This window comes from Eurypyga helias, unplaced genomic scaffold (genome assembly GCF_000690775.1).
Source record: "Eurypyga helias isolate BGI_N326 unplaced genomic scaffold, ASM69077v1 scaffold11078, whole genome shotgun sequence".
Taxonomy (NCBI): domain Eukaryota; kingdom Metazoa; phylum Chordata; class Aves; order Eurypygiformes; family Eurypygidae; genus Eurypyga; species Eurypyga helias.
This window is the reverse complement of record NW_010268955.1, coordinates 73,919-92,268: the sequence shown is the minus strand read 5'-3', so window position 1 is coordinate 92,268 and position 18,350 is coordinate 73,919. Positions and strand designations below refer to the sequence as shown.

The 18,350-nt window shown below is 45.2% G+C and overlaps 1 protein-coding gene across 1 annotated transcript in view; it reads right to left on the bottom strand.

The window, feature by feature from the left end:
• Positions 1–4,136: 4,136 nt before the first annotated feature.
• MAPKBP1 (mitogen-activated protein kinase binding protein 1) overlaps positions 4,137–18,350 on the bottom strand; it is a gene marked incomplete at its 5' end in the record, with an annotated part of 69,869 nt that continues 55,655 nt past the window's right edge. Inside the window, 10 exons of the mRNA XM_010157926.1 lie at positions 4,137–4,651; positions 5,639–5,724; positions 9,160–10,071; positions 10,847–11,166; positions 12,706–12,784; positions 13,647–13,817; positions 14,090–14,235; positions 15,845–16,014; positions 17,530–17,766; positions 18,286–18,335. Of these exons, the coding sequence (XP_010156228.1) occupies positions 4,358–4,651; positions 5,639–5,724; positions 9,160–10,071; positions 10,847–11,166; positions 12,706–12,784; positions 13,647–13,817; positions 14,090–14,235; positions 15,845–16,014; positions 17,530–17,766; positions 18,286–18,335 (2,465 nt within the window). The remainder of the gene's footprint in view (positions 4,652–5,638; positions 5,725–9,159; positions 10,072–10,846; positions 11,167–12,705; positions 12,785–13,646; positions 13,818–14,089; positions 14,236–15,844; positions 16,015–17,529; positions 17,767–18,285; positions 18,336–18,350) is intronic.

Genomic DNA, 18,350 nt, shown 5'->3' with positions numbered 1-18,350 from the left:
CCGCCGCCCCGAGCGTCTCCCCCTCCACGCCGTACGGCGGGTTAGCCGTAGGGATACAGTCCCAGCCGCCCCCGTGTTACTCACACGCTCGATGGGACGTACGGGACACGCCGGTCTTACCCAGAGAAGGAAGAACCTGCTCGCTCAGGGGCTGCTTGAAGGCCTGTCTATTGTTTTGATGAGGTTATTGTCATTCAGTATCCTGGACGCTACACATCCAACGGGGTGGGGTGGGGGGAGACGCCGTACACATGCATGAATTTACCAATGGTGTTTAAATACCTGTATTTCATTCTTTTTTTTTCTTATATATAATTATACACATATTCTTTTAAAAAAAATTAAGTTCACATGTTTCTACTCGCGGAAAGAAACGTCCCTATTCCTCTGAGTCGCAATGAAGTCTGCAAAATGGGGGACCGGTGAGAGGGCTGCTGTGAGGCCTACCCCAACCATCGCCTGGGAGATGGCATGGAAAAGCGAGGACAACCTGAGAGAGGAGGTGGAAGAACCGCAGACTCCCATACACACTGCTCTGGGGTGCTGCGGAGGGATGGGGGGGGAGGAAGGCCTTACCCTGCTTGCAGCAGGAAATAAAGCAGAGTTTGCTGCCCTCTCAGGTTGCAGCACTTCCTCCTGCACCAGTCCAGAGGGTCCAAGAATGAACCGAGGGGTCCCACAGGCAAAGTAACACTATTCACAATCAAGATGGAACAAAAAACCCAACAGCTATTCTCATTTTGACCAGGAATGTTGGGTAGGAGGGGGACAAGAGTGTACCTAGAGAGGATAAGCAGGCCCCAATTAATTTTTTCAGGCTTTATGTTAAACAAATAACTTGCCTCAATACAGGTATCTGTTTGTGTCTATGGTAACACCCACACAAACCAGTAAGAGGGATAGACTCAAGTTTATTACCTGCTCCCACAAGCCTCTTCACTTCCCAGGCAGTTCCCGTTCTGGATTTCTCTACCTGGCCCAATGGACAGCCTGTGGTGAAACATATTCACAAGGTGCAACAAAACCTAACACGTTTACACTCTCTTCGTTCTGTAAACTGGAATTTTTAAGAACATTTCCTACTGCCAGCAATAGGAAGTGAGCAGGGAAGAATCAGTTGGATCAGTCTCAAATTATGAAGAGCAACACTATCTCCTCAACCTTCTCAGCAACAAACTTGTGATACCAGCATCCCCTTTACTGGGCTTCTACTACTCAGTGCGTAACATCCAAGCCTTGGGAAACAGCTCGCTACTTCGCCATTTAAGAAATAACAGTTGCTCTGAGGACAGCAAGCGAAGAAACGAGAGGCTCAATGAGGACATATTTCAAAACAAACCCCTTCCAATTCACTCTTCAGTTACAGATTACCACCTCAGTCCTAAATCTACTTTCCTGAAGCCTTTCTGTACTATATCCTTTACAGCTATTGGCCAAATGGTGTTCCTCAGGCCAAGACTATCTCCACTCCCCCCCCACCCCGACCCAGTGTTTCTGAGTGTCCTACCTATACTATTCTAATTTAAACTACACAACCATCCTCCAGCTGGTCTACTTGCCCAACACTTCTCTTACCATCATTCTGATCAGATCTTACCTCTGGTTTCTCCTGCGCAGCTGTGACCCAAAGCAAAATCCTTTCCAGGAAGCAAAACCCACTCTGATCAGCTTAAAGATCAGATCTGTGTCACGTGACTAATTGCTGAGGAGCTTTTTTTTCATATCTCTACACCAGTTTCACAGGTTGTTGCTCTTGTTAATGGGAATTTCATTCTCACCACTGGCTCTTCTGCATCATCTCTGACCCTTTTTGCCACTACCTTAAAGTTTAAATAACACAATGGAATAAAATTGCACAGGGAAGTAATATAAAGGTCCTTCAAACCGTTATCGTCAGTACCAAGAGATACCCGGGTTGAAGGGACTGCTATTTACCTGAGTGTCTTGTGGCCCCAGTACAGCAAGAAATTTCCTGTATACTAGGACGTATGTTCACAGTCTGAAAGCGGAGGAACTAATCACCTCAAAAGCAAGCTTGACCCACACCAACTCCATCAGAGACCCAACACGACTACCATCATGCATTCCATTCGTGGCATCTCCATCACACCTTCTCACTTGAGGAAACTGCCAGAAATTTCCTCTCTGGTTTTCAACTTGCCTTACTTTGCAAAACCTGTCTGTGCAAGAGAAGCTGCCCATGGGACTGAGCACACCAGCTAACTCAGCACAGTGCAGTGCTGAGACAGGACTAAAAAAATGACAATTCTAACATTTCAGTACAAGCCCACGGAAGGAAAGATTAGCAAGGACACCTGAAACGTGATTATGCGGATTTAAATTACAGGCAGAGGTAGCTGGAAAGCTCTCAAAGTGCTCCCCATACTGCCAAGCCCTGATGCACGTGGCAGTGGTGATCAGCCAGCCAACCTGTTAGGGGGAGAGCGAGAACTGCAGATTACTCAGCCCTGGAGTTATTCGGAAGAAATAGGTCATCCCACACCAGTCTGGCCAGCCCAGTAGAAAAAAAACCACAGCTGGACTGCAGATCTCCAGTCACAGAAAGACGAGAAGTCAACAGACCTCATTTCTGAGTGCCACAGGGTTTCACAGGGATGACAGTCAGGGCAGCAAAAGGAAAGAAACCTGCTTCAAGCCTGTAACTTGTGGAACCAAGCGATGCAGTCTGGCTGCCTCTGAGTAACTTCCACAGATGCTGGCATCTTCTCTCCCATCAAAAGTTGTTTGCTTGCATTAATGTCATAAACCGGGATTACACTGCTCTGCCTTAAAATAAATACAAGACAGACTGCAGACGGAGGAAGGAATAAAGCATCTTGTGTATCTGTCGCTGTTGTGGAAAGGCGTGGGAGTAAGGGGGAAGGTGCTGAAGAATTTCATCGGTTTTAAATTTTTTTTCTTAGCTTATAATTGACCAAAAAGACATCACTGGACAGTTTTAAGCCACAAGAAATACAAGTTAGCATGGGCTTAGAGAAGCTTCACAGGGTGAGAAGAGTATTGCACACACAAATGCAAGAAGGGAAGATTTCATATTTCTCGGACAAGAAGTTCATGAAAAGAAAAGAGGCTGGGAGCAGGGCAAATGGTGGTCATCACATCCCAAAATATCTTGTTTCAATTGCTTGGGAAACCATTTTCTGTGGGTAGTTAAAATAGTTTTACAAAAGGTAAGAGAATCCCAGCTTTCTTGGGATGTAAATATTCTGTTTTCCTGAAAAAGCAAGAAAACATTTCCCTATCACAGTGAAGTGAACACATGACATGGATGAGGCGCTGCAGTGAAGACCTCTCAAATCCAGAGTTACCTTGCAAGAGATGGAAACCAGCTTTACCATGTCACTTCTCAACAAATAATCACCCCAAATTTCCCAGTCATGAAAGTCAATATCCAATTCCTAATCATGAAAGGTGAATGAAACAAACTTCCACATTTGTATCTAAATCACATTTTTAAAATGTTTGCAGAAAACCCAGTCTGAAGTATCAATATAACATCAAATTCCAGATTAAAAATACCACTACTGAATTAATTAAGTAATCTCCAAAGCATGGTCCAAGGGTTGCAGAGCCTTCCCTCGGAGGTAAATACAGATAAAATACAGTGTGGGGGCTGTCTTGAAACAAAAGCAAAGCAGACAGGGTCGTCATGACAACAGTAGGATTACTCCAGGTAACAAAACTAAGGCAGGAAAAGAATGAACAGCAAGACAAGATTTAAGCAGAAAACAGTTCATTAATTGCACAGACACTCCAGCCTGTCTCCCTGTTGGGGGTTTATATTAGAGATTGTTTTTCGCTGGGATATGGCAAAGGGATTGACAGTTTTTGTTAAAGGACAAAGATAACAGCCACAAACGTGACATAAAGCAACAGTCAGGAAAATAAATTAATAAATAAACCCACAAGAAGTCTGCTTCTTAATTCGCACGAAGCCTTGGAGAGGAAGGGATTGGCTTCACTTGGACTCCTTTGTTTTTAGTCAGCAGTTCAGAATTTCTTGGATAAACTGGATTTTCTTTGTTTCTTTAGTTGCCAAACATCCTGACCTCCTGGCTATGAAGAAATTTCCAGGCAATTTCTCCAAACTCCTCTTTCAAGACTTAGTCTAGAGACAGGAAGTTGAAGACCATTGGGGAAAAAATATTAAAATTGTGGCCAGCACACTGCTAAGAATTAGAGCAAGTCAGTTGTAGGGGCCTGAGGAAATCAAGTTATAAAGGTCTCCCCACCAGCCCTAGACCAGTGCGATGACAGCATCAGTCTGAAGCTCTCTCTGTGGTCCTTTTCTTGGGATTATGTCTCTGTATTCATAAACACCTGAAAGCCACCCTTCTTAGAGCTTTTTGTCCATGCGTCGTTCCACAGCTTGTAGCAATAGCTCCGAGTACTGTTCCAGCAAAGCTAGGGTCTGCTCATCTCCCAGACTCTTGGGACTCGGTAGGTTGGCACCACATCCCTCATTCAGTGGGCTAGTAGTCTCGTGTGGCTTCGCCAGTACCTCCTTAACCTTTGGAAGCTCTTCCTCATCTTTCAGAGAGTCCAATTCTTTCTTCATTGAGGAGAACGTTTCTGTCAGGAGGCCTGCTATTTTATCTTTGTCAGTAGAAGACTCAGTATCATTTAACACCTGAAAATCGAGAGGGGAAAGAAAAAAAAAAACAAGAACGCACTGGGGTTTAGGTAGAGCACCAAGTAAGCAGTTTCAGCCCTTTAGGGAAGTGAAGCCCCTAAGTGAGGATTTGCAGACCACTCAAGTGTCCTTTTCTTCAACAGTCGAGATTACCAATTTAGCCATATAGCAGGGCATGCATCCAATACTACTAGTCACACAAAATCCAGAGGCATTACTCCACTAGGACAGAGACGGGATGTACATTTTCAGGTAATATCCACCCCCTTAAACTGGGCCTAAGGAGGTGCTATGTTTCCCAGCTGCAGCCCAGGGCCGCAGTCTCCTTGTCTTCCGCATCTGCCAGGCGCAGCTGGTCACAGACCACAGCAAGGCCGGAGGGCTAACACCAGCGCTAAGGCCGGAGCCGCGGAGGCCCACGAGGCAGAAGCTCGCCGTGGAGGTTTCACGTTCATTACAGGAGACTTGACAGATCAGTGCTAAGCAAAGAAACAAAGAGCTGTCAAATTGCCCTGCATGTAACTCTGGTCCGGCAGCGAGAGACGGGAGAGCGGTTGCGTGTTCCCTCTTTCAGCTAGATTCCCATGGTATCTCATATTTGCTAATCCTTTTCCCAGGCATCAAAGAGAGAACAGATGGGGATAATAAAACTTAAAGCTCCTTTAATAATTCGCATCTCTGAAGCGCTGTATAAATATTAACTAATTCCCTAATACCCCTTTGAAAAGGAGCGTACTGTTATCTTCTGTTTACAGACAGGCTAAACAGACCGAAAAGTTAATTGATTTGCTCAGAGTACCGTAACAAGCCATTGGAAAATCCAAAAGTTGGAAACCAGGAGTTCCTGCCTCCCCGGTTCAAGCTAAAGGTGCAGTCAAGTGGACAGCCAGGCAGGTTGTCTCACTGGACCTGCAAGCACATGCGTGCGAGGCCGGCGGGCTGTGAAGCCCAACCCTACAGAGCCCGCGCCCGAGTGTCACTCACCATGCGGTACAGGTGGATGGCTTTGCGCATGCTGTCCTGGAGCTCGGACACCACGTGCTCGCACTGCTCGACACTGATGCACGGTTCTGAAGGGGAGGTAAAAAATAAAAACCCAGACTAAGGCAGAGACATGCTCAGAGATCCGCGCTCTCACAGTTATGTAAGAAAACGGTTTTTTAAAATATATATTCGAAAGGCCACGTGCACACACTTCTCATTCAATTTTTAGGGCTGGTTTGAGCCAATCATTAAACAGGCAAGTTCTACAGAAGGTTTCCTTCACGCTACCTAGAAATGCTGCTTGTTTCAAACGCCCCTATTTTTCCAGTCTTTAGCCTCTCCAAAGTCACCAATGATTTTCCTCAGATTTTTGTTACAGTCAAGGATAGTCACAGATTACCAGTGCCATTCTTAATTATAATTATAGTCAAGTTTGAATGAAGGCTACCAGTGCCAAAAGGGACCGATCTGAGGAGCCCCTAATTTAGCCTCCACCTATTCAGAAATCTGCATGCTCCCCCTCTTGCACAGTACACAACTAAGCGCTGAGGATTATACTGAATTGTTAGTGTTCTCTAGGGAGGACTGAGGTCCAGATGAGTGCTGACAAACTCAATCACAACAGAATCACATTTCTGAGCAACCCAGGATACGCAATGCTGAAACACCGTAATTTGAAAATGAAAAATAAAAGCAAGCAACTGAAGGACACCATCTTCTGCCTGCCCCCATCAGATATTATCTTGAAAGCATCAGAGTTGAAGGCCTGAAATGTTTTAATAAAATAAACACTTTCATGAGTTAGACGTAAACCATGAACAAAGACGTAGACACACATAAAATCTGCAGTTATCTTCAATTTGCAAAGGTCTGGACAAAGGCCATTTGACTTCCTTTAGTTACCTAAAAACAAAACTTGGTCACATTAGCACTATTATTTCTGCAATTCCAAGAACATCACCTCTGAACAGGCTGGAGGCGACCTTAGCTAATTTTATGAATACATCCAGATGATGCATAAACAAATACAGCTAGACAAACATCTATTTATACATAAACAAACACATCTAGAAGATCAAAGGGGCATGAACAAATCCTTCCATCTGTGTTTTTTGTTCCCTAATCACCCAACCTTGTAGGGTTTGAGCACAGTGGGCTTCAGTGCAGTCCAAGATTCTTGCCTTTGATATTTTTTTACCTCTTCTTTTTTTGTTTTGCTACCCCCCCCTCCTCCCCTCTTTTTGTTTTAAACACAGCTGTTTCTTCTCATGATTGTTTCTGGATTTTTCCTCTGATCATGCTTTTTATGCTGGTCTCCAGCTCTGTGAGCTTCCAGTCTGGAAAGGTCACAAATACAACATAAATGCATGAGTAATGAGCATTTTCTGCCTCTTGGGTGTGCAGAGCAGAGCTCTTCAGCAACCAGCAGAGAATATTAAACACAGCAACAGTATTCAGCACATCAACAGCATTTTAACTGTAGATGTCAAAATGCTTTAACAGAAACAATTAAGTGTCTTTATCTGCAGCTGTTATAACAGGCAGGAAAATGGAAGAACAGAAAAATTAAGTGTAAAACCAAAGTCACAGAACAAGTCAGAAGCAAAATGGGTCTCTCTCAACCCTACAGTTCTAATCTAAACTGCCACACTGTGAAACACAGAAACCACAGTAAATTGTTCACAGCAATAGCCAACTTGGATCTAAGCAGCTTTTTCAGCATCTACCCCTAAAAATTAGGGAAACATGGTCTGTAAGAAGCTGAAGGCTGACAGCTGTCTGCTGAGAAAAAAAAAAAAACACAACGGGAGCAACTGTGCTAAATCATCCTAATCATCATAAAGGGGGCTGCTAAATATTCTGTCAGGGCACGTTATGTAGTGGGAGCTGCTAAAAAAAAATAAAATCACTGCTAAAAAAAAGAAATTGCTTTCTCTGCACTGTGCTAATTCTGCAAAGACAGATAGCAACTGACAAAAAACCATGGGATCTGTAGCTTGATTTCCAAGTCTGGAAGAGAAAACTCAGCCTAAAGAGTGCAGACACGTGCACCCTAACTTTGCTGTCAAAGGTGCTTCCACAGCTCCAGGCTGCATCTGCCGTTGGAGGAAACCTCACCCCCGTGGGAGTTGGTCTGAAAGTTTTTGACACGCTCGCTGTTCCACAGGGCAGCTGCCCTACGGTATAAGAACAGCAAGTCGCTCAGAAAACACACCACATTTCCAGTTTCACATAAGAGTGCCTCAGTCTTAGGGCATTTGATCCCTCTAGAAACACAGAAAGAAAAAGAGCTGTGCATCAAAACCACATTATCCCGCTGCTGTGCTGCGGTGCAGGAATACTGTGCTTCACCATTGCGATGAATGGTGGAGCAGCCTGGCACCCTGGAAAATAATTGATCAGAGGATCACAAAGGTGTCCCTTCTCAGACAGGAGGAACAACAACATAGGAAAAGGGATTAAAAACTGCGCACTCTATAGGCCCCTGAAGGTACAAGGTATCAGTGCGGTGGTTAACATTCAGCTTCCTACTGCACAACTCAGCTGTGTATTTCAGGAAGGCATTTCCTTTCAGGTTGTGACACAAAAGAAAAACCTCTGGAGAATCTGCTGTGGGACTAAACTGTGTCTTCTCTGCCACTGGAGGTTTTCCAGCCTTGGAGGGCAGGATTTCTGCTTCACTTTGAAGTTATCTGCTAGGTTTCATTTGATGGAAGTACCTTAAACTGGGGCCGGTAACTGACCCAAGAGCTGTTTTCAGCAGGTAAAAGAGTCTCCCACCTTGGACCTTTTTCTCCAAACCAGAGATAGTAAAAAATCAACCCATGTTCCTTATGCTCAAACCCAAAGGCTAGGCCTGCACGTGCATTGCATACCCAGTTTGCAGACGCTCTCGAAGCAGGGTGACAGCAGCGCGGACACTTTCTCGCTCTGACAGGTGGCTACAGCAAGGAACTCGCCTTGGTCAAGCCTTCTCTCATGTGAGAAACCTGCATGCAAACCCTTCTGGACCCTACACACTTGCACATGAATGAAATAAAGCCTGAGCTGCCTGGCGTTAACATCACCGTCACTATTATCGGTGCTTGCTGGGTTCAGCTAGCACGTGTTGGCCTGTACTGTCACCCACTGCTCAGACACGACCCAGGAGGGGCACAGGGAGTGTAACTTACACACAGTCACGGGGATTCCCAGCACATCAGCTTTTAGCATGGACCAGAAAGACATTTCAGCCCCAAACTGTACAACTCAAAACATGAGAGTGCTAAAGTCTACAAAACGTCAGCTAAAAAGGACCTTTAGACGTAAGACCCAGAGGAAATGGAAATTAAAGACTGAGAAAAAGATGTCAGGTTGAAGAAGTGTCTCACCATTGAGGGGATGGCTTATGGAACGAGACAGGTGCAGACAGGACGAGACAGGCCAGAAGCTGGACGTAAAGAAATGTGATGGGATCGTGAGGCGGTTCACAAAGACAGGAGACAGAAGGGGGAAGATAAGAGATGGGTATCCATGCACACCTGAGACCTGTGCCGAGGTAGTTACAGACGTAGGAGACCTCGGCCTGATGGGGTCTAGTGGGCAAAGTCCGGGCTGGTTGTCTAGCACACAGGCGATACCGGTGATCCTCTCCCTGCACCTGGGCTGCGCGCCCTCAGGAGACCTTAGGTGCCGGCCCTCTGACAACTCCCTCAGTTTTGGATTAGTGACCCCTGGCTCATCCTGGCAACCTGTCCTTGAGACTGGACTCTCCACTGTGCTCTCCTTAGCAAGTCCTGTTGGGATCTCTCTACCAGGAACCAGAGACCCAGCAGTTTGATTCTCCCTCTTGGAGGCTCGGACCTCAGGAAAAGAGGGCTTCTTTTTACAGGCCCCAGCAGGCGACTGCGGAGACTGTGGCTCAAGCAGGGTTTTTGTTTTGGTAGTGGGTGAGAAGGAGGCCAGTGTGGGTCTATCAGGCAATGGCTTGGGAATGTCAAGAATCAGATGTGCTCGGTTTGACGATGCCAACTTGCTGTGGAAGGACTTGGGAGATGAGCAGTTTACAACTGGCTGAAGTGCTGGCTTCACTGGAACATTTTCTTTCACCGGTAGCTTAAATTTCTCCGTGTCTGCTGTGGAACTAAACTGTGTCTTCTCTGCCGCTGGCGGGCTAGTCCTCCCATCGGTCAACATTTCGGCGGAGTAGCCAAGGTACAGATTTTCCCCTACAGATACACTCCTTGACATCTTAGCCCGGAAGCTTGTTGTGGGGTTCATGTAGGACTTGGGTTTTGCAGCCCTGACATCTTTGGCCAGCAGAGCACCAGATCCATCCATCTTCAACATACTGGCTGATAACACCCTGCAATTGTTAGGTCTGGGATCCTTCTCAACCACCAAAAGAGTCTGAGGACGCTGCTTGGCAGAGGATATCACTCCAGGACCCTTATCTGTGAAAATTAAACAGACAAACATACCAAAAATAGACAAGAGCCTGCAGCAGATTCCAAAATTGGAAAGTAACAGAGCTGCTCCAGCTTATATGCCTCGATTCAGCCCCTGGGAGAGGTGTACAGAACCACTACTTCAGGTTAATATCACCAAGCCTCAACAGCTTTCTTTTTCACCCATCTCTCATCCTGCTCACACGCTGCTGCTTACCTGACGAGAGAGGCTTATTCTCAAAAGTGTATGGCCAGAAGACCTCAGACCACTGTGACCGTTAACTGAGAGGCCAGAGGAAAAAACTTATCTATGATGTTGCAGTGACTTTTTTTTTTTCCCCTAAACAGAGTGTTTAATGATGGTTCACGAGATGACTGTTTCAAAAATGGAGTTCTTTCACACAGAGTGCATGGACACAGTAAGCTCCCTCTTACTGTCTCCTCCTTTCCTCTTTCTCTCCTCCCCATCCTAGGGAGCTGCAGTCTTGGCCTGGAGCAACCACCCACAGCATGAGAGTACTTCTCTGCAGATAGCTCATTTCACCCTTGGCATTGCTGCTCCCACAGCTGCCAGACAAATATCAGAGACTGATAATTAGGAGGCCAGCATCTGCATTACAAATTCTAAGTATTTTCCCTTGACAGGCTAAGAGTTAGAAGACATGCAAAGCCTGTAGCTCAGAACATAGAAAGACATAAGCTTAACTTCAATCTCTACACAAGCTCCAATCTCCCCATTTCATTCTTGGGTTTATACCATCATTCCAACCCATGTCCTTACCCTCATGAACAAGGTCGTGCACTGACTGCGCCTTTCTCATCACCGCATTCACAGGGCCTTCTGGGAAGGATGCAATAACCCGCCCAGGAGCCATACCAACTCTGCTGGCCTCCAAAGCTGATCTGCGTTTTTTCTGGACACAGACAGCCCGATTGGAATTTACAGTCTCCAGGAGCTGGCTGTTCTCCAATGCATCACCAGGATGGCTGCTGCCATTTTTCAAGAGGTCTGGCGTAAACCGATTGGTCTGCGTTGGCAGCTCAGTGGGCTTCGAATCCTTCAAATCCAGGATCAGATTTGACGAAGAGAGTGACAATCGTCTAGAGAACACGATAAAGAAATCCCAGTTAAAACAAGTAAGTATGTTGCCCTGAGTAAACAGGTAAATGTGTTAAACCAGTTGCTCTAGGATAAAGAGCCCTTCCTTATCTGGATTTTTTTTTAAGGCAAAAATGCCTAAGGCTGTTACCATTTCTTTCTACTCATCCCTGAAAGCACCAGTCTTCAGGCATTTGACTTTAGGCCATGTGATCACAAGTGTGCATTGGGTCACTGTTTCCTGGGGGGGGACACTGTAAAAGGTGAAGGCAAAAGAGAAGGAAAAATTCCAGGCAGAGGGAAGACTGGGCAAAATCAGGTCAGGTCTTTTCTCTCAGCTCACCTTGCTAACAGTGAAATCCTTTCAATTCTAAGATACCCTAAGAGAAAGTAATTATACTTTCCTGATATTATGAAAGCATAGTTGCTAGGAAAGCTGGTCAGTATCTTCAAGAGGGAAGCCTAATTTCCTCTTCCTCTCCACTTCAGACAAGCATAGTGGGCTTACTTCAGAAAGGAATTAACTTTCAAACTGGCATGTTTGAACAGCTGAACAGATTAAAAGCTGAGTTTTTCATAACTTAAAACTACCTCTCCTGTTACATCTCTAGAGCATCAGTGACTTCCTTCGCTCACCACTGCAACCCTCCAGAAGCTTACACAATAGCTAACCGCTGGCTTTCTTCCCAACGCGAGACAGGCTGGGGCACTCCTGAGCGCAGCAACGGCAGCTGAACACGGCAAGGACAAAAACATTTCCCTAACGTGCTGAATCTAGGCACAGCTGGTGAACCACAGAAGATGTACCCAAATCTGCTCAGTCCTAGATGATTAAATTAATTTGAACTGAGATTTCAGGTTGTCATTTCAGAGGAATACAGGAGTATTTGTTTGTTTTAAACATCTATGAACCCAAATAAAAGTATTTAGCCCATTTTTTTGTTTGTTTCTTTGTTTTCCTAGGATTTTTTTTTATTTTAAACAAGGGAAACAGCTTGGAGAGGCCTTCTGGGGAGCTTTAGGGTTGAGAGTTTTTTTGAAGAATAGTATCCTCATGGGGCTTTGTATGACACACCAGAGCACCCTGTGAAGGCATGGGACTGAGAAACAAAGCTGAGTAAGAAGGGACTGTAAAACAAAGGAAAAGTTGACAAGCCTACTTTCATTGTCCAAGCTGAATGAAATGCAAAAGAATAAACAGAGCATAAACAGCAAAGAGTAAATTAAATGATTAGCGAATCCTCCAGCTTAATCAATCGTCATTAATCAAGAAACAATTAAGCAGATTGTTGAAAAAGGAAAAAGAACAAAACAACAGTGTTGCTTTAGGAAGAAGTAGACCAGCTAAAGTGACACAGGGCGGCCTGTCCAAATCACAAATATCGGTGACCAGCCTGCTGGGTGCTATGCCAACACTTTGCTGTGACGAGGCACATCAAGGCCAGAAGTTTGCTCAACTATTTTGACACAGGGCCCAGCAAGAGACCTACTCACACTAGTAAAAATACAGATAGAAACAGTCAGAACAAGCAGAGCCATACCTGAGAGCCGGGGACTGGGAAAGAAAGCGAGAGGAAATGGTGAGGTTTTCAGTTCTTTCCAGACTCCTACATGAGCCACCTAAAAATTTTGGTTAAAGGGGAGAGAAAAAGGGAGCAGTTTAGTTACAGAACAAACATTCTGACGCATGCATTTTCTTATCACAGAGACTATGAAATGTTCCCCCATATCCAAGGGGATTTTTAAAGCTAAAACCATGGAGAATGAAATCATTTCATTGCCTTTGCTGTTCTACTTAGATTACCCTGCCTTAAACTGCTACCTTCCCTAAGGGTACGCCTCCTCCTTCTTTGCTTCCCTTTGTGTCCTATCCTGCCTGTAGGACTGAGAGGCACTGGCATCAAGCAGAAAACAAACCAATCAAAGGAGAAGAAAAAAAAAATAAAACAGAAAACTCACATAAATATTGCTGCCTGCAACCATTATCAGTTCTAAAAAGATACGCTTTGTTCTGGAGCGAGTCGATAAAGACTAACCAGCTCCTTTGCCACTCTGATGTCTCCTCTGAGTCTCTCCCTCCACCCAGCATTTCAGCCTTTTCTTTTGTGGCATTTGTTATGCCTTAATACACCACTAGAGGCCACTACATGTCACCTATGGGTGGGTGTGTGTGTGAACACACAGCTAATACCTTCATATACAACAGGAAAAACCAGTCTGGGAACAAGAGAACTGTTCGCCAGGATTCCAGGGACAATACTTCACTCGGACTGACACAGATCCCAGGCACATGCACACAAACCTATGGAGTTAACAGATGTTGCTCTTCTTTAGGCCCCTCTGCCTTGGTTCCCCATTTTTGCCCCCTCGAACACACACCCCCCCAGAAAAGCCTAGCAGAACTTGCAGCCTGCTTTGATTTATAGAGGGGACAAATTTGAAGTGACCTCACTAAGTCTCCCCACCGAGCAGAGAGCTGTACCTTTTCCATCTGTGCTGCCCAGGGTCCCAAAATGCTGCTTGAGGAACTTTTCCTGATCAGGTATGTGGGGGATTTCTCCCTCCGGCATGCTAGTACCAACATCCTCCTCGCCTTCCTCTCCTTCTAGGTCTGAGATGCCATCCACACTTAGGGGCTCAGTGCTTTCAGAATCTGGAAAAAGAAAAAAAAACCCAAGGAAAAGCGCACTTTAACCAGTTCCTGCTTCTACAGCAGCTTCACTGAAGTGCCTGTTCAGGAGCACCAGCATCTTTACAGCAGTACTAGCAAGACGAATCGACTGTGACCTCAGTTCAGCCCATGCAAAGGATCAGGTGTCAGAGATCGGGATAGCAACCGATGAACATGGCACAGAACCACCCCAGCAAGTTTCTGCCATGTTCCACATCATATGTAAATACATTTATAATGCTTTTGCATCTTACCTTCATTCGGATGGTCCGGGCTGGACAGACGACTGCTGCTGTAATCTACAGAGCAGGCACTGTCTGGACTGTGTTTGTCGGGGCATCCGTTACTGTGATAACCTCTATTTAGCTTCCCATGGGGCAACGCTTTTACCTGGAACTCACTACGAGAGAGACAGGAAAGATACAGCACTAGAAGAGACATTTGTTTTACATGTAAAGAAGCACATTCTAATTTTAATAAGGCCTTACCTGTGTTAGCAACACCTTTGATTACAAAAGTAAGGCTTTAAAGAGAAAAAGAAGTTGATTTCTCCCATCATTATACAGTATATTTTTTGCATTTCATTAAGCTTGGACAGTGAAGTCTCAAGGGTACTGTCTGACTTTCTGGGCGTTGTCAGATCCCCATGATTACCAGGCAATTCCTAGCACAGGCGAGGAAGAAATGCAGAGGTCTACATCATGACAAAGGGACTAGAACCAGGCCTATACCTGCAGGATAGAAATTCCAGTTTGCCACAGATTTGAGCCCTAACATACTATTTTTTCTCATGGTTTTGACCTGCTTCTTTGGGCAACTTCTGTATTGCGAAACAGGGAAGATCCTGGGCTTGAGCAAGACTGACTTACTGAACAACGTCGTACAGAAATACAATATTGTAGGACAGGGTTCCTGATTTCTGTTGCGATTTCTTATTTCATGAGTCTTATTTTGTCAAATGACACCAGCACAGTACTTCTGCCTGATGCCCAAGGACTTCAGTTTGCCACTTTATGAAATACTTTGGTTTCAGAGGTACTCCAGTGCAACATGCAGAAGTCACTCCACAGAACCGCAGGGCAGTTACCCCTGGCATCTTGCAAACTCTGTACAGAGAGTTTGGAGATATGTCCGCTCTGTATCCAGCATCACCAGAGGGCCTCCCTTTCTTACATGATGGAGCAGCACATGGGTCTGCTCTGTCCAAATGTTATCATAATAAAATTTAAAATGTAAATAAAGGGAGAAACCTCAACTGCAAAATCTTGGCACGCACTCCTGCATAAAAGTCTGTCTAAAGCTATCAGCCCACTCTTTGTAACAGAGCAGGAGGAGACAGAGGAAATTAAACAGCAATTATCATCAGGTTAAGAGGGGAAGGAAGAGTAAAATTCAGGGAAGGAAAAAAATGGAGCACAGAATGAAACAGAAAATTAAGGGAGGTAAAACTAAATCAGAAGAAAGAGCAGAGGAAGAAAAAAGGTCTCCATTATCTCCAGTGTCCTTTTCAGTTCCATCCAACCCATGCAAGCCATTCTATCTCCCACAATAGGGTCATCACACACATTTGTTAAATTCTTGCCCAACTAGGCTTGAAATTGTCATAAATAGTGCCCTGTCATTTCTCTTGGGCACGTATTTCACTGCCACGTATACGTTACCGTTGCGTGATTTTCCTGCTTCTAAGTTTTCCCTTTCTTATTTTAACCCAGATAAGGGAGAAAGCAAAAAGCCTGCTCCCATTTTGTTTATTCAAAAAAAAAAACAACCCCACAAACAAATGAAAAACAACTTTGGAGGAGGCTGCTAATATGCAGTTTCCTCACAGGAAAGATTATTTTAATGGTGCCTTCTTAGTTGCAGATTCCTTTAGCATTGGGCTGGCATAAAACTCTCAACGAAACATGCCTGGCATCAATCAGGCCAGCTCACCCGAGTTACCACACAAGCTGCAAGCAAACTAAACCAGAAACGTTTAAGCCATGCACAGCAGAGAGCTTATTTTTAACCTGCTAGGGTCTGTGGGATGGATTTCATCTTGCTCAGGGTAGATTACACACTCCTCACTCTCAGAAGGTTCCAGTTCCTGAGAGAAAATCCCCTCTTCACAGGACACAAGCCGGATCACTTGGGGTCGCGCACAAGACCGGTTATCTTGGGGAGGTATTGAGCTGCCAACCTGGTTTAAAAAAAAAAAAGAGAGAGAAAACTAGTGTTTTTCCTTAGGTCAGCAAGTGCTGTGCAGAGCGAGAAAGCATGCATGACAGCACAGAACACGATCAGAAATCCGAGATCAGAAAACACAGCACTCCTACATCTTTCCTGTTCCTTATTTATTAAAGTTGACAGATGACTGCTGTAGTTTCCTATTTTCTTTCCTGTTTGCAATCCCCTAAAATTCTGTGGTAAAGTACTGCATTCCCTTATCCCCCTCTGACCACACATCAGGAGTGTAAGCCATGTGGCAGCAGGTTCTTGCCTTTTATAGACTGATCAGACATAGTTCAGAGATGTCTGTGGGACATGGCTGAAAAACATTGATTTACTGCATGCAGCAAACCCAACCCTCTTCTCAGTCACAGAGTTATAAAGGAAGGAAAAACTCTAATGAAGGCAGGCACCAGGACAGGTTGCTACTGGAAAACAGGCAATAGCTTTCTGAATTCTTTACTTTCACTACTTTGTGAGCCACAGTACAAAGATTAAAGAGAACTCAGTAGTCACAGCATCACAGACTGGTTTGGGTTGGAAAGGACCATAAAGACCATCCAGTTCCAACCCCCCTGCCATGGGCAGGGACACCTTCCACTAGACCAGGTTGCTCCAAGCCTCATCCAGTCTGGCCTTGAACACTGCCAGGGATGGGGCATCCACAACTTCTCTGGGCAACCTGTTCCAGTGCCTCACCACCCTCTCTGTGAAGAACATGTTCCTGATATTTAACCTAAATCTCCCTGCTTTCAGTTTAAACCCGTTAACCCTTGTCCTGTCACTACAGGCCCTTGTACGAAAGAAAAAAAAAAACAAAACAAACTGCCCCCCCCAGCTTCCTTGTAGCCCCTTCAGGCACTGGAAGGTGCTATAAGGTCTCCCCAGAGCCTTCTCTTCTCCAGGCTGAAGAAGCCCAACTCTCTCAGCCTGTCCCCATAGCAGAGGGGCTCCAGCCCTCTGAGCATCTTCGTGGCCTCTTCTGGACTCACTCCAACTGCTTATGGACCCGATTATGTTGGGGGCCCCAGAGCTGCATGCAGTACTCCAGGTGAGGTAACCTAGCACAGCCCACAGCTAAGGGCATCACACAAGTCACGTTTCAGTGGCTACGGGAGTCAAGAAACTGCACACCAGCAGAGTGGGCTAACAGGGGTCAAGTACACATCTGTAATTCCAAGCTCAGGTTTTCAACTTATTTTTGCCACAAATAAACACAGGGCTAAAAGAAAACATGAGTTCTTCCCTGTCATTGGAAGGAAACCCTGGTCCCATATGAACTCTGCTATAAGATGGCAGAGTCACACATTGCAGGAGTACTAACTACAAAAGAGTTACCTAAATGAGCTTCTCGGGAGGCATCAGAGCCTCCTCTAAAGATATGAAGAATGGCATCAGATAATAATAAATGTAGGTAATAAATAAACAGAGGCAGGACAGATGCACGCAGAGTAGATTCCCCTCCTCAGAGCAGTGCTGCCCTTACTTTGTTGATGTGCACAGGAAGCTCTGCCTGCTCTTCTCGGTCATCTCCATTGCTGTTTTCAGACAGCGAGTCTCGACTCGGAGAACGGGAAACAGAGAAAGACTCCAACTGACGCAAGTCAAGCATGGATTTCACAGTCATCTCTATATTGCTGGTTGGCTGGGACCATCGCCCACGTTGCCGGGGCATCTTGGTCACTGGTGCCTCCGAGCACTGGATTGCTGCTATCTCTTTGGCCTGAAGGAAATTGAAAAAAAGTCAGTCTTAGGGAGGGAGTGCTGCTGACAGAAAAACAGGAGAGACAACACTAGACACACAGGAAAACACAATTATCTCCATCTCCATAAAAGGCCCAAAGCTGTCAGTGAGACAGCTTAAAATTCCTCCCTTAATCATAAAGCGTCAAGCAAAAATGATACTTTTGTTGCTGCTTCTTGCATAACCGACCATTTAAATGCCTGAGTCGGATCCAAGTATATGATCAGCCTCAGGACCACATGAGACTCAGGCCAGAAATGAAGGGGCGAAAGCATCTGATGGAAAGATACTGATGTAAAAATCCCAAGTAAAACTGTCTCTTAAACTAGGCTCTAGTTTTGCCATCCCCAAGTCATTCTTCACAGAGAGGCTTCTCAATGGTTTCCCACTGCAGCTTCACCTCTCCTACCATTTGAATGAAGTTTTTTAATCTTCATGGGGATTTCTTTTCCAGTTTCCCTATGACAAGAAATAAATTTTGAAGGTTTAGCAACTCACCCTCCTCATTTCCCAATGGGAAAGGCTTCTTGAGAGGGTAAGGTCTGGATCTGGAAAGGGAAAGA